General features: G+C 36.1%; 1 protein-coding gene across 2 annotated transcripts in view; it reads left to right on the top strand.

The window, feature by feature from the left end:
* The window catches only part of CNTN1 (contactin 1), a 320158-nt gene extending 305699 nt beyond the window's left edge, over positions 1-14459 (top strand). For both annotated transcript variants that reach the window (XM_045829319.1, XM_045829320.1), the window contains one exon: positions 11993-14459. In XM_045829319.1, the coding sequence (XP_045685275.1) occupies positions 11993-12069 (77 nt within the window). In that variant the 3' untranslated portion in view covers positions 12070-14459. The remainder of the gene's footprint in view (positions 1-11992) is intronic.
* Positions 14460-15733: the final 1274 nt, after the last annotated feature.

The raw sequence follows: 15733 nt of genomic DNA, 5'->3' as shown, positions 1-15733 counted from the left end.
GCGCGCATGACTCCCAACATTTTGTAATGGAATGACCAGAAGTCTGGTGGTACTGGTAGAAATACAGATGTTGAAAGAAGTTTAGATTTCATTCCCTTTTCAGAAATTAGCCTTGTTCAATATAAACAAAATGGTTTCTTACTGAATTTTTCAGAATTCCTGGTAGTTAGTAAGGAGTAACTACTCTCTTGATTTTTTAAATAAACTTCTCACAGAAGTGATGAAAGCCAATTTTATTCCACTTGTTTGAACCCAAGAAGAATTTGGAAGGAACTTAAAATTTCAGGATTTAGCACCATGAAAATAAGACTAGGAATGAGCTTTTAGGTAAGAAAATAAATTGTGAAAAATATATAAACAGAGCGGAGGAAATTCCATGCAAATCCTTTCCAAGTGATTGGAATCATTTTTATATCTTCTGAAGGAGAAGCTGAACAAGCACAAACTCTTAGAAGTTCTTTAGAAAGTTCAGCGTTGTGTTCCCGTCAGTCACTCCTTACACACTTCCAACTATGGTTCAAAGAGCTGAGGAATAGTTTCTCCAATGGAAGTAAAAAAGAAGAGATTCATTGGGTTATGGTCTTCTTAATAGCTGCTGAGATTCCATGAATTCAGAGTGTCTTTTAAGAAATTTGCGTGCATGTGGAAACATAGTAAGGGACCAATTAATCCTTGTTGACAGATGGATGACACTGAACCCTGCAGTAAGCCCCCAAGGTCTGAACAAATGAGGTCAGGAACATAGTAGGAAGAAAAATCTTAAATACCAAAACACTGCCTGAAACAGGTGAGTCACTCATTTGTTATAGCCCCGAAGCAAAGGTGAATCAAGAAAGATCAAATAAAACTTTCCCCCCAGCTTTACCCCGGAAAATCTTCCAAGTTAGTTGTGTCTCTGAATCACCACGTGAAACCACAAAGGTGCTAGGATTGATCCTTAGCTTTGGTAGTTCAGGAGGTATTTAGATACTGGTGGTAACTTCCAACTCTCAACTGGTCATATTAAGGAAAATTGGATTACTACATTCTCTAACCATGTTAAGAGATATTTATGAAGCACCAGGGGAGAGAAAATAGCACTGGGCTTATAATCAGGTTTGAATCTAATTCTCAATTTTGCCTTGTACTAGGTGGGAAAATTTGAGCTGTAGGACCCTCATCTGTAAATGAGGACAACAATATATGCTTCCATTGTATACTATAAGAATTAAGCAAAATAATATGTTGCAAACTTTTCTGGACAGAGTGGGCACCTGATAAATGATAAAAATAAAAAAATCATTAAACAGATATTTGTGGATGACATGGTATGGGCCAGACTGTACAGAAAACTTATAAGTGTATTAAGTACTTAAAAACATCTTTTTTTTATTATTCTCATAGCATCATGATTTATATTTAAATTTTGTAATTTTCCTCATTGTTAGGTGAAGATTTTATTTAAAAAGAGAAGCAGAGATAAATTTTACATTGAAATTAATCTGCATGTATACTTTGCAGATAAAACCAGCATCTGAAATGGAAGTCATCCCCAATCAGGCCAGCCCCTTGAATGGCTGCCGCTAACTACACTCCCACAAGGAGGCACATGAACTGGATACAACTTCCAATCTGGGGCTCATTGCACTGATGGACAGAGGTTTTTCTCTGTCATCCCCATAGCGCTCATCTTCTTGAAGGGCCTGCCATTCTAAAGAAAATTAAAGTGCAATATACCTACCCTTTCCTAGGACTAGGGAATGATTTCTCTCACAAATATTGGTACTAAAAATAGGCATGCAAATGTATACCTTCTAAAAATATGTCATCTTTCCTATAATTTTAGGAATGCCCATACAAAAAGACCCTCTATGAATGAATATTTATGACATTCAGCCACATGATAGGGTAGGCTTTTTAGATTTCATTGTCTCACTTAGAAATAAACATTTTGCCCCACCATGACCTTGAACATGGATATTAAAATTGGAAAAAGGTTAATTATTGAAATTTATGTAAAAGAACAGAGAAGAATCCCGTGGGCTTTGTGGGAAATTATATCTGCTTGCTTCCCTTAATTTGAATTTCTTTTGATTAAATATAATAAGTTTAGGGAAAACTGACTGTCTAAAAAATTAGATTTACTCTTACCTTTTATTGTCAGTACTCCAAAATACCAGCTGGTCTCCCCAAAGCATAAAGAGGCAAGGCTATGAAAGAAGTGAGTGTGTCTTCGTGGGAGATGGGCAAGATGACGGTCACAGTCCTTTTTCATTTCTAAGTACAGCCAGTGGACCATGTATCTGTAGCTCCTACAAATGTCCAGAAAGTCTTAGTCACAGATGTAGTCAACTGGTTCCTTGAGCCTGGGATGAAAGAGGACCATTTGCCTTAGCATGAGACATACACAAACTCTTAAACTTTCTCTCTGTCTCTACTTGTCATCTTTTTGCCTCAAAAACTGATTGGGGGAAGGCAAAGTCAGGGCAGCGAAAGAAATAATTTAATACTGAACTTGTTTTTTTGTTTTTGTTTTTGTTTTTGTTTTAGCATGGCAACTTAGAATGGGCATTTGAAGTCCCCTTTCTCTGTAACTTTACTCAAGGCTGAGAGAAACAGGTCCTGGTGGTAGTGTGATGTGTGATGTATTCCACAAAGCTGGGGGTCTCCATGTAAGAGTGGTCTGTCAAACAGCTATATCCAAAGCCAGTGCAAAGATGGCCTAGTTGGCTCTGGTTGTTTGTGAATTAATCACAAGTAAAGAACTGGCATGTTATTTGTTAAAGCTTTTGTTTAAGAAAAAAAAATAAACCCATGAAACCCATTGAATGTATGTTGCACATTTTATAGAATAGGATCCAAATTCTGAGGTCTGGGTTTCTTCTGTTTCCTGCCCCCACCCCCCACCCCCACCCCCCAGGCCCAGTATGTTCTTACTAAATGTTCACTAAAAAGGTATTTTTAAAATGAACAAACTAAATTTTGTATTTCAAAGTCACAATTATTCAATACCTTTTAACTAAGCATCTTAAGCATTTTAAATTCAATTCTCACAGATACCTTGCTATGTAAGTATTATGCTCTTCATTTTACAGATAAAGCAATGAAGGCTCGAAGAGGTTAAGTATCTTGTGAGAGTTCACACACTCAAGTGAGGGCAATAGAATTCAAATAAAATTATTTTTAACCTCAAATCTCATGCTCTTGTGAAGCATCACTTTGCATTTCCAAAGAAGTAGGTGAGCCAATTATAAAAGTCCTTATAGTTATAGTCTCATCTTGCCCCTAAATAATGTTATATGAGCATGTGTGAGCATGTGCTTGTTGGCCAATAGGCAGTTAGAAGTTACTTTTACATTTTCCAGCAAATAATTGGTCTTTACTCTATTGGAAATGCTTGCTCCATTTTCAAAGAGGAATGCATTCTGGCAATCTAGCATTTTCTGAGAGGGAAAGGGCCAGAGTCAACAGTCAGGAATGAATACAACTGCTGGGATAAGCTGCCAGCAAACCATTAACCCCTGGCCAAAAAGAAATCTATTTTATTTGGCATATGGGTTCATAATTACCAAACAAATAGGAGCAACAAGATTAGTGGGTTTCACCAGATTGAAAAACCCATCAAAGCCACTATCACTTATATGATCAAGCTTTCAATATATATTTATAAAGTAATATCAACTTTGATTATCATAAATAAGGGGAAATATAACAAACATGTTTGCAAATTTTATGGCTCAATGCTTGATATTCTTAAATACATATGGTTTGCTTAGAAGCACAGAGTCATGTCCATAGTAGGAACTTAAGGATTTAGAACATTGAACCCTATCATTTTACAGAAGGAAAATCCACATCCGTGACAAGTAAAATAGCCAAAGATCACACCAGCTTCAGAGCCACATCTTGAGTCCAAACATTCTCTTTTGCCCAAAGTTATGCAACTAGCTATTGGAATTGGAAGTAGGTCTTAAGCTGTGTTTTTCTTCTTAATTCTTGATATAACTTAGCATCTTGCTATCTCAAAGAGGCATATGGAGAACAAATATCAAAATCAAAATAAACAAACTGGTACATACACAGACAATATGATAAAATAGGTATTCAAAGGCAAAAACAAAAATAATTTTTTAAAGTTGCTGTGTAACACCTTTCAATGTTTAATTTGTCTCTTCAATTCCTCCAATGCTGTTTTCTCATAAGACTTAGATTCTTCAGTCACAAATTCTTCTATCGCAGTGATTTCAAGAACTTCATGGTTTGGAAAGTCTCATTTGTACTTCGGGGTCTGTGTAATAGACCATAGTCTTAAAATCTCTGTTTGCCAATTTCTGTTACAAACATCAGTGGCAAAAAATAGTCCTCATTGAAGGGTTGGCTAAAAGTTAGGAAAGCTGCTTATCCCAATTGCTCTTATTTTAGCAAAATTGACTCCTAAGCATCTGGTCAGGGTCTTGGACCTCCTCCACAGGAAGAAAAAAGATGACCATATACTCATACATGCTATATTTTGTACATAATTTCAGGAGGGTTGGTTATTAAACCACTGAAATCTCTCTATGGGTCAATTGATCCTATATATAAAGAACTTCTGTTTTTAACTTGCTTAAGATTTTATTATAGAGAATTTCAAACACACCCAAGAGTAGACAAGAAAAGACAGAGTAATATGATGAACCTCCATGTATACAGTACCCAACCCCAGCAGCCATTCGTCCCAGGCTGATTCTGCACTGTTTCTATCTTCATTTGTCCTTAAATCAAGCTAGACCATCAGATTCATATAAGATATATTACTGACCCTTGAACTGCTCTCACCAAATTACTCTTAGGCATGATTATAATTTTGAAATGCCTTGATGAAAGAAATTCCCCTAGAAGAAATTTGCTTTTGAATCCATCATAAACTTGTCAAGGAAGTTATGCTCTCCATACCACTCCACACCTTCCCAGCACTCATTGCTCGGACGTACGTGCTTCCCTAAATGACTTCTCTGGGATTATTTTATGAATACTATGAATCCTGTAATTGAACATTTTTCAATAAAGATTTTTGTTGGTAGTTTTTTTTTAAAGCTGTTATACCTCAGGTCAAATTGATTTTATCCTCTGATTTTTCTTTTGTTTTCTTTCCCAAAAATTCTTAAAACCAGTTTGGGTAAATAACCATGACTTCATTTTATCAAAGGCAGGTAGTTACTTAATACTTGTAATAATTGATATAAAGTTGAAAACTGTCTCAGAATTCTTCCCAAGAGACCTATTTGAAGCAAACCCAACTAACTTTCTGAAAAGACACCTCTTTTAATTTTTCATAAGCATTAGACAACTCATTAAAACAATTTGGCTATATAACCTATAGGAAAGCTTAACATTAACCTTACTGAATTGCAGGAGTTTTATTACAAATTCTATGCCAATTTCCAAGAAAGTAAAGCTTTTCTACTTTATAAGTCCGTACATTTTATACTTTGACTGTATTCTATAATTTCAGTCAATAATGTGTAGACAGATTAGAAAATGAGGTAGAATCTAGGGGGGAAGTCATGCAAGAGAAAATATGAAAGTACGAAACAACACTACAAGATGAAAATTTTCAAAATTAATTAACCAACAAAAATTCTAATATTGTGGTTTGTCTTGGACATTTTGTAAAATCCCAGTAGCCAAGATAAATTTTTTAATGTTTGTTTTTGCCTCAATGGCTTCCTATTTTTAAGTAAGTGTTAAGTTCTTCATGAAAATTGGAGTGCATGAGTTTTTAAAACTATCTTTGTCTGAAAATTCATCCATGAATTACATTTCAGTATCTCAAAGGAAGAAAGCACACTCTCTCCTTTAACCTTTGTTTTCACACATTTCTGTCACAAATGGATGAAAAGAAATACCATTTTCTCACCTCATTCTCAACAATTGAGTGGGGAAATAGGCACAATTAAATAATTTGCTGAAGGTATACTTTGAAAACATTGACTCAGAATTCCCAATTGGTTAGGCTGAGTCCAAAACCAAAGCTCTTAACCTCTACTTTACCATTTTTTAGTCTAAATTCTTATGACTGAATCAATTTGTAAAACGAAAAATTCTAAATAGGCCTTCCTCTACAACTACAGTCAGAAATACCAACTTTGTAAGACCAAGCCACAGTAGTTGATAATTTTCAGAAATGTTCAAGTCTTCAGTAACTAAATAGATCAATTGCTTCTCTTATCTTGATTAGCCTCAAGCAGTTGAGAAAAGCAAGTTAGAGAGGTTGTGAATAATGCAGGTGAGTAATTGCATGAAGCACTTTTCCAATTATCACAAAAAACATTTTCCGAAGTTGTAGACAGAACAGCATGTTCTTATGACATGCCTCTTGGCAAAAAGCTTGCTATGGTCAACACATTTGGGAGACTAGGATTATTCTCTTGCTTTTGGTGACGCTCAGTGTGCATCTGGACTTTTCAGTTAAAATGTACTCTCTTTTCCCAGAATCCCTCTTTGTTCCTGAATCCACACAGACCTTTGATTGTGGAAAATACGGTAGAAAGTACCTGAGATCAGAATGAAAATTGACATCTTCTTAAGTGACCCTACCTCCTTGGCCACAGGAACTGGTAGAGGTATAGGAACCTGTTCCAAGCTAGTTTGATCATAGAAATCCATTAATTCAGCCATAGTGACTGGTCTGCAGGCGGGTTGTGACCCAGAATTTACAAATCAGAATCTTTCCTTGATAATTTTCCCACTAGAGTTGGGGTAAAAGATATCATCTCTTTGATCTTGAAAATATATGATTGTGAGCTTGGTGCTCTTGTATGTCTGGGGAAGTTAGTCTGAGAATATGAAGCAATATGCAAAGGAAGAAGAGATGAGTCAGATACATGGAAGACACAGGTGTTCATTAACGTTCCCTGGTTGTCCCAAAGTGGCACAACATCGGCTCTTGCTTCAACTGGGTTCCATCACTAAAAGCAAAGATCTCAACTACCAAGCCACAGAGGAGATAACACTTGAGCTAGACTACTACAGAAAAGTTCCCTGTGCCCAGTGTTGATAGGTGAAAGGACATTCGGGAATGTTTGTAACCTAAGAGGACATAATGTATGATTGGGAAACAGTAAGCAGATGTGTGTCTCCGATGTAATTTATATGCAGGGAACACCTGTTTTGGTTATTGTTTTTGCTTTGCTTTTTATCCAACTATCTTTCAAAGAATAGTTGGATAAAAACAAGATCTATAACAAGAGATAAACTTCGAATGTATTATGAGTTTCTACACTTATGCGAGTTTTCTACTAGTCATGCATTTACTGAAGTGACCTACAAGAAGCATCTATTTTTAAACTTGACAAGCAGAGCCCCACATGCTGCATGGATGATGGGCTTTGGGGAAATACTGGTACCCCCATGAGGTGAAAGCTTGGTGGCTTCCTGCCACAGACCCATATTTGAATAAAGCATCCCCTCTCCCTCCTAGTTCAGTATTGGGCTTCCACATACAGTTGCTTCTGAGGAAATGTCCTACTGCCAAAATATATATATAAGAACCACCAACAGATAGCTTCTCAATTCTCACAGTAAAGCTATAGGATATACTCATTATCTCCATTTTGTAGTTGAAGGAACTAAGGCATAAAAGTATGCTCAAGATTACCTAGGTAATAGAAGGCAGAGGCAGGACTTGAACTTTATTTTCTTTGTCTGGGCCCAGAACCACATGGTATTATCTCCAGTTAACCCTTATACTCCTACTATGACAGTGGCCTGCCTACTGATCCTCATATTTTCCCATTTGTTCAGTTGAAACCTAAGCAGCCAGTCCAAGTGCACCCCTGTAGTCTGACAGGTAGCCAGAATACCTGTAATTGACCGGATGCAGGAAGGAAATACACTCCAGAGCGTTTGTGAAACACTACTCAAGTGGGAAGGAAAAGCATCTTCCTGAAGTCCTGAGGAATTCAGAGGAGTGTCTGAGGGAAGAAGTGATCAGTTCTGTTTCTGAGGTGGGAGTAGGAGAAGCAGGGATTAACTAGGGCTGGGGGCCATGAGGAGGGGAGGGCAGTTTAACAAGTGAGTATTCCCAGCAATAGATGGAAAAGTAGAGCAGGCCCAGGGCATCACAGATGATAACAGCATTAGCCACTCAGTGAAGGGGTCAGTAGGGCATCGTTCACCTGCCATGTAACCCTGGAGGTATCTCTGGTGAAGCGGGTTTTATCCATGTCTGTCATACTAAACTGACCAAAAACAGGCAGCTCTGTTCTTTTTTTTAATCTAAGCTGACTTTTACTTTCAGCTCCAGACAGAATTTTACTCTTTCACTTTCCTGAACTTGCTGCTTTCCCAGCAGGAGTTTTATTGAACTCAAGCATTTTCAACAGTAAACATCTACTGATACGCACCTAGTACCTAATACGTAGTAAGCATACCTCTAGGCAGCAGGGAATCAATCATCGCCTCAAAACACTGTCTTCCCTCCACCCACGGCCCATTATACTTTGAAAGAATCCAAGGTAACACCTTAGCAAGACAAGGTGGAGGCCCCCTAGGCTGAACAGTAAAATAAATGTCTTTCTGATGTTATGGATTTTTAATATTATCTTTCTGCTGGGTGGGGGACAACTGCTATTTCCTGAGGAAAAGCATGAATGGGAACAGGTAACTCATTCTTTGCCCCAGGTCCCTGAAAGTTAGATTATGCTGTAGAGAGAGTACAAAATATTAAAAAATATCAAGTTTTCCACTGCAGGTCACAGTGGTGTCCTTTGCCTGCTTCCTTAATCCCCCTGTGCCTCCCTTAGCTTTCTCTCCCACCTTGTGCTCTGTAATTAGAAATGGTTCAGAGCTTACAGTTGGAAGAATTGTTCACATTACAATATTATGAGTTAAGCATTTACTACATGCTGAATTTAGTCAACACAGCTAAAACCATGATTTGGATGTATTCACTGCCCTGAAGTTGTTCACAATCTAGAGATTTTAATAAATATGAACACAAAAAGTGACATGACAAGGATAAAACTACAAGTATTATGGCATCATCAGCAATAGCAAAAAACTAGGAATTTGGATTGGACCATGGTGTCCAAATTTAAGCTTCAAAAAAGATATTTGTTTTACAAAACTACTTACAGCAGTTTTCAACTTATAAAACACAGAGATTGTTAAACACTGCCAAAATTTAATTGAAATTTTGCTTCTCAATATGTACCTCCCTGTATAAGGAATCTTTCCTGAAGGAAGTAAGTCTGGGCAGTTTTAAAAAATCAAGACAATGCACTGGAAGGAATAAAATACTCTAAACTGGCTTTACAGTTGTTCCACCAAGGGAAAACAATTCATCAGATTGATGATTTTTTCATGTTTGACATTCAGTAGCTATGTGAAAAGTAAAATATGTATTTACTATCTACCAAGTAAGTACAGAAATTATATTTGCTAGTGGTGTTATAATATATATTTTGTTAGATATAAAATATATATATATTTTATATATATAATCCTTCAAGAATATAGGGATCCCACATATAAAATGACTTTAAATAGTAATTCAGTAATTCAGTTAGGTCTCTAATTTGTATTTGGAATGTGAAAGAGAACTGAAGATGAAGACCACAATTACATAAGCTTGAGCCATTAGAGAAATTAAATATAACACACATAAACATGAAGAGTTTATTGAAAATAAGTCAAATACTCTGATGTTGAAGCCACAAATTATGAAATTGTGTTTGGTTTTCATACTAACACCAAAACTTCAGAGTGGTATTCACAACTGACTGAACAACTTTCCGCAACCACATTCTGTTTGCACTGAGCCAACCCGTACATTCAGGCAAGTACAAGAACGGTGCGCATGGCTGATGTCATTTGTGGTCAGAGGACAGAGCCCTGCTGAGACCCCGCAGTCACTTTCAGACAAAGGTCTTCAGGTCAGATCACTTAAATTAGGTCAAATATTGAAAAAGTGATGGTTTTTTTCTTTTAGTTTTGCTTGTGATTGAGGTTTATTATTCATCATCTATCAGAATACAATAATGGGTGGAGTGTGGCGTATTTTTAATGTATCTATGTAGAAAAATAGGAGGATAAAAAATACCACCACAAAACAAAGACTCTTTGAAACAATGTAGGTGCTGTGCCTTCCCCTGTGCCATTTATTTTCCTTTTGTGCCTTTGCCTTGACACACTAAGTGCAGGGTGTCACATCTTTATACCTTTCTAGAACTGGTGCTTCCTGCAGCTCTCTGCAGCAAGTGGCAGAGAGGTACAAGAGTGTGGCTGTTGGAGCCAAGCCAACCTGAGATCTAATCCTGGCTCTGCCTTCTCTGATGGGCCTTGGCCGTGAACGAATCATTTTACCTAAATTCTGAATTACATAATCTATAAAATTGGGATAATAAGACCCACCATTCTAGGCTGGGGTATTACTGTCAACATGCATACAAAGGCCAGTGCAGTGTCTGTCTCATGGCTGTAGAACAGCAACTAGGAGCTCTCATCGTCGTTACTAGTGTTGTCACTATTGGTCATGTTAGTGTAGCATCTACATTAACAAGGCCATAGCAGCTACTTGAGGAGTGTTTACCTCTCCCTTCCAGTTCTGCCCTTACTTTCTAATCTTTCCTGTCACGCTTATTCCTAAGAACCACTTTATCTGTGCCTAATAATGATTTCCATGCAGCACCAAATGCTGCTAAGAGGGCAGTAGTGGAATCCATGCGTGCAGATAGACAGACGCAATCATCTTCTACCGTATGGGAAACATGAGTGTATTTCTAATGACCAGAGATTAGAGACAAATACCCCTAATCTTCCTGAATATAAGAGGAATGTTCCCAAAAAAGGGTGCATTAGGCCACTGTGAACATGGTAAATAATAAAGATTTAACCTATTAATAAACTTCCAAAGTTTGGCACAAATTGTTATGTGTACAAGCTATTGACTATAGTTTTTAGCCCATCTCTATTCCAGCAGTGTGTTCATTGAAGTTGGTGCCTAATAGGCATGGAGAGTGGAAAGGAATAGTAGGCCTGCTTGGCCCCACTTTTCATCCCTTTCTCAAGCCTTCCAGTGTGGGTAGGTCCTAAGCCTGTTGCTTGATGGCAGGAAGAACCCTTCTCGATGTAATTATTAGCTAAAGATGTAACATAAATCCATAGCCTATTACATCATTTCTATTTTTTATCTTCACCCAAGGATATGCTCATTGATTTTAGAGAGAGAGGAAGGGAAGCAGAAAGAGAGAGAAAGAAAAACTTCAATGTTTCAGATGTGAGAGGGAAACATCCATTGTTTGGTTGCCTTTTGTATGCACCCTGACTGGAGACTGAACCCACAACCTAGGTATGTGCCCTGACCAGTAATTGAACCCCAAAACTTTCAGCTTATGGAACAATGCTCCAACCACCTGAGCCACACTGACCAGGGCACATCATTTTTGTTTATAATTCACAGCATAATATCTCAAGTAAATTGTTCCTTAAATTTGAGTGGATAATTTACAATAATCCAAAATATTTTCCTGAAATCATTGAGTATATGCATCTAAATATCTTAAAACCATTGGGATATGAAGTTATACATGATCTATTTATAATAGTTATAACTATCCCAGATAACATTATTGGTATTTTTGCTGTCATCTCTTTATCTTATTGCTTACCATGTCACATGGATTTTTTTTTTTTACTTATTTATATATGCTTCTTGATCTGTTACCTGCTGGTAAGAATTTGGGACTATTAGCTCATAGGAAAAACATAAACATTTGTGATCTTATCATCTTTACGAGTATATTGTATAAACAGATCATGTGCTCTCACTCAAAATCCTTCATCAAATATTTCTGTTTTTCTTAAGTGGCCTAAGAATATAGAAGCTTTTTTTATTTGTTTTTTGTTGTTGTTTTTAAGGAACCACTTGGTTTTCAGACCTATGTAATCTGGCTTTCCCCAAAGCTGGGTAAATGAGCAATCATAACTGTTATCAATGAATTATTATACACATTGTTGGTTTACTTTGTAGGTACATCCACCCTATTACCAAGTCTTCTCGGCTTACTGCTGCCTGCCTTTGGCACCCTGGTCCACTTGGAATTCTGAATGTGGTGTGACAGCTGCTGTTCCCAACCCAGCTCACAGGACACCCTTCCTCCCTGCAGTGACTACAGTTTCCTCCAACTCCTGCGGCTCCATCCTAAGCCAAATAAATTATTCTTTAACAAACTATCCAAGTAATTTACAACACATGTTATGACTGAGGCATTCAGGAACCCCTTCATCCAAAAGAATAAACTTTTAAATGGTTATAAAATGATTTTTAACTCGTTCCAATATGCCTTATAAACCACTTAACCTGATTCTGTGACAGTTGCATGAATTAATCCAATGGGACAAGTTACAGTGTTCAATTCCATAGGCTGTAGAGTGAAAGTAAAATCACCATACACAGGTGCTTTAAATTTAATAACAAGTTGTGAAATCTAATAGAGGTTGAAATGTTGATTGTATGTGGTAAGTGTAAGAGTAATACAGTCTCTTGTACTATCCTCTCTGTTTTGGGTCCTGCATATTTTCGAATGGCCCCTATCGTTCCTGACATTTTTAGTTTTCTTTAAAAATAATAGTGTATAACTGAAACAACTTACTGTAAATTCCATCACCAAATCACTTTACTGAATGAGTTGAAAGATTTTGAATGTTAAAGACCAAATTCTAGAACTTATTATCAGTATTCTAATTTTGAAAGTAATTTTATAAATATTTGATTTTCAGAATCAGCAATACTTTTAAGTTACTTTTTTAATAGTAAAGTTAACATACCATATGAAGTTTTTTTTTACTTTTGTATTGTACTCTGAAATTATTTTATGCTTTTCTTATCATCAGTGTGAAACTTCAAAAATCACAGCTCTTATCTAGAGTGGTATCATGTTGCTGTATTCATTCATACATGGAATGATGAATTTTGAAAAGTAGAGTGCTTCCAATTTTTAATCAGGATGTGACAGTCTTTATACAGGTAGGGATAAATGACAGTTAAGTAAATATCAGAATTACATAATGATATTCTAATATCTTGATTTTTGCGCTTCATTTTTAAGTAAAATCCTATCTTTACTGAAGGTGTGGCATCAAGAAATCACCTGTAGGTTGGAAAAACTACAGTATTTCTTATTTTTTAAAACTGAGTTTTAAGCTCCCTTCCCTTTTCAATGCAATACCGAAAACTGGCTAAAAATACCAAATCAATATGTTGCTAATGGTACTTGGAAGAGTATGCAAACGTGAAAGGCCAGGAGGAGACAAATAATATGTTCATCCTATGATGTCTCCCCAGTGTTGGTGCTTTAGGTTTTTATATGTTGTCAAAAGGAAGATGCACATTTCTTCATTCTTCATGGTGTGCACGGAAATGTGTTTGAATGTAGATGTGAAAGAAATCGGGTAATAAGCATTAGCTGGCTCATGAAATAGCCCAGTGTCAGATGCTTCAAGAGGTATAATCCTATTTTATTAGCACAACCTTGCGAGCTAATGAGAGATAGAGTTTATCTTTTTAGAAAGGATACCTTATAGGTTCATAAAAAAATATTTACAGGAAGCAAAACAGATCTATTACTACTTTATCCCCCTTTCTTTAATTTGTATAATTTTTGTACTGTATATTGACGTGTAAATGTCTAGAGCTTTCATTATGAAAATATCAAAATTTCATTAGTTTACATTTAACTCTTTGTTATAAAGTGAAACTTTTTAAAAATAGGTGAAATGGATGATTTCTCAGTGGAAGTATGTCAACAGTCTTAAGAACATTACCAGATTTCATAAAATATTTAATTATTTGGAAAAGAAACAAAATCTCTTCATACTTTAGGGAAATGAATACTCTCTACGCATCTGTACAAATGTTTGTGTTTTCATTATTTTATTTTGGGGTTTTCCTTTTGCAGTATGACCCATGTTGGGCATTTTTATATAATCAACAACTAAACCTTTTGCCAAATGCATGCTTGCCTTTTATTTTCTAATGTATGGTAATAAAGAGCGACACTGATTAGATTTTGCATGAAATGGTTCTGAAAGGTAAGAAGAAAACAGATTTTGGAAGTTATTTGTTTGATTTGAAATTTGTGACAGAGATTAGGTAGATTACAATCTCTCATACACTGACAACCCATGCTTTTCATTTCCTCACACAGCTGTACAAATCTGACGGGGACCATCAGTTTTAAACTGTTGTCAAACTAATATATCATCTGCTTTAAGGCGCAAGATTCTTAATCAAACTTTATATAGATCTAGACACATCGGTTGTTTCTTTGTATTTCAGAAAAGGTGATAGTAGTTTTATTTGATACTGATAAATATCGAATTGATTTTTTTAGTTATTTTTTATCATTTTTTTCCAATGGAGTAGTATAGGACTGTGCTTTGTCCTTTTTATGAATGAAAACAAATTATAAAGAAATAAATGTCTTACTGTTATCCAAGAAATAAGAGTTGTCCTTTTAATTTACCTGAGGTTGAAAATTGATTTTTAGAAGGTTCCATTTCAAGTCTAATAGCATGGAAGAAATGGTGCTTGTTAAGGAATAGTTTAATGTTTGAAGGGTTCTACAAAAAAAAAAATACAGACACAAAGACACCCAGGAGCTTAAGCTGATACTCTAATAGAGGAATTGGCATAAAACCATGACTCTGCAGTCAGGAGCCTGACACAAGTAAAGCCTTCTCTGAGTCCTGAACAGACTGAACCCCAAATTCTGAATCACAGGGTTTCCTGTGTTTTGCCTTACAATATTCTCCTATGTTCTCATTGTGATTCCACTTTGGCATTCTGACCTCCCTTCCTGTTTCACGAAGCTTGCTTCCACCCTGGATTCTGGTTTTCCCTCTTGGACCTTGCCTCCATTTCTTGACCCTAAGTATTAGATTACTTCTATTCTAATATTTTGCTTTTGGTATTTGACCTTGGATTGACCCCAGCTCTAATTCCCTAGACTTTGAGAGATCAAAGCTTTTTCTGTGAGAGCTTTCTCCATGTTTGTGGTTCTCAACCTGGTTGCCCATCACAATAACCTGGATAATGTGAAAAAAATAAAATAGATTTGCTGGACCCTTGTCAGACTTACAAATCAGAATCTGGGAAGTGGGGGATAGGAATCTGTGTCTTTTTAGGTGGTTCAGGAGTGTCTGATAGGGAGCCAGGTTTGAGAATTACAGATTTTCATGAGTACTTCAAGTTAATTTATATTTTTAATTGAATCAACGATATCAACATCAGGAATACATAATTTAAATACCTTTTAAGAAAAACAGATCCATTCTCTTGGCTTGTCTAAAATGTTAATTTTCTCATGACTAACTTCCTCATTTGTTCTTATCTTTTGGTTCTACTTTTTAAGTATCAAAGTGCTATATACTTTCCATCTATCAAAAATACCCCTTAATTTGTTTGTATCTAAAATCCAAGCAGCAGACTGAAATGTCCTTCAGAAGAATTCTTCTCTAAAGGAATGTGGATTTCCTTTACTTTCTTTTCTTTTTTCTTCATGTGACTTGGAAAGTTAATTAAATTTTAATACTTAATTTCCTGAGTCTATAATCTTCTGAAGGTTGTTAATAAAATGATTGATGAAAGGTGCCCCCTCCCCAGCTTGAACATTTTTTTTAGGATGAAAACATAGGCATTTTAAAATGAGCTGACTTTAAATTAGTTGATGGGAAGCAACGACTAAGTTTCTACATTGTTTATCCTATTTTA

This window comes from Phyllostomus hastatus, unplaced genomic scaffold, assembly GCF_019186645.2.
Source record: "Phyllostomus hastatus isolate PE091 unplaced genomic scaffold, TTU_PhHast_1.1 phas_scaffold_93, whole genome shotgun sequence".
Taxonomy (NCBI): Eukaryota; Metazoa; Chordata; class Mammalia; order Chiroptera; family Phyllostomidae; genus Phyllostomus; species Phyllostomus hastatus.
The sequence above is the reverse complement of the archived record's forward strand: the minus strand, read 5'-3'. Positions and strand labels throughout refer to the sequence as shown.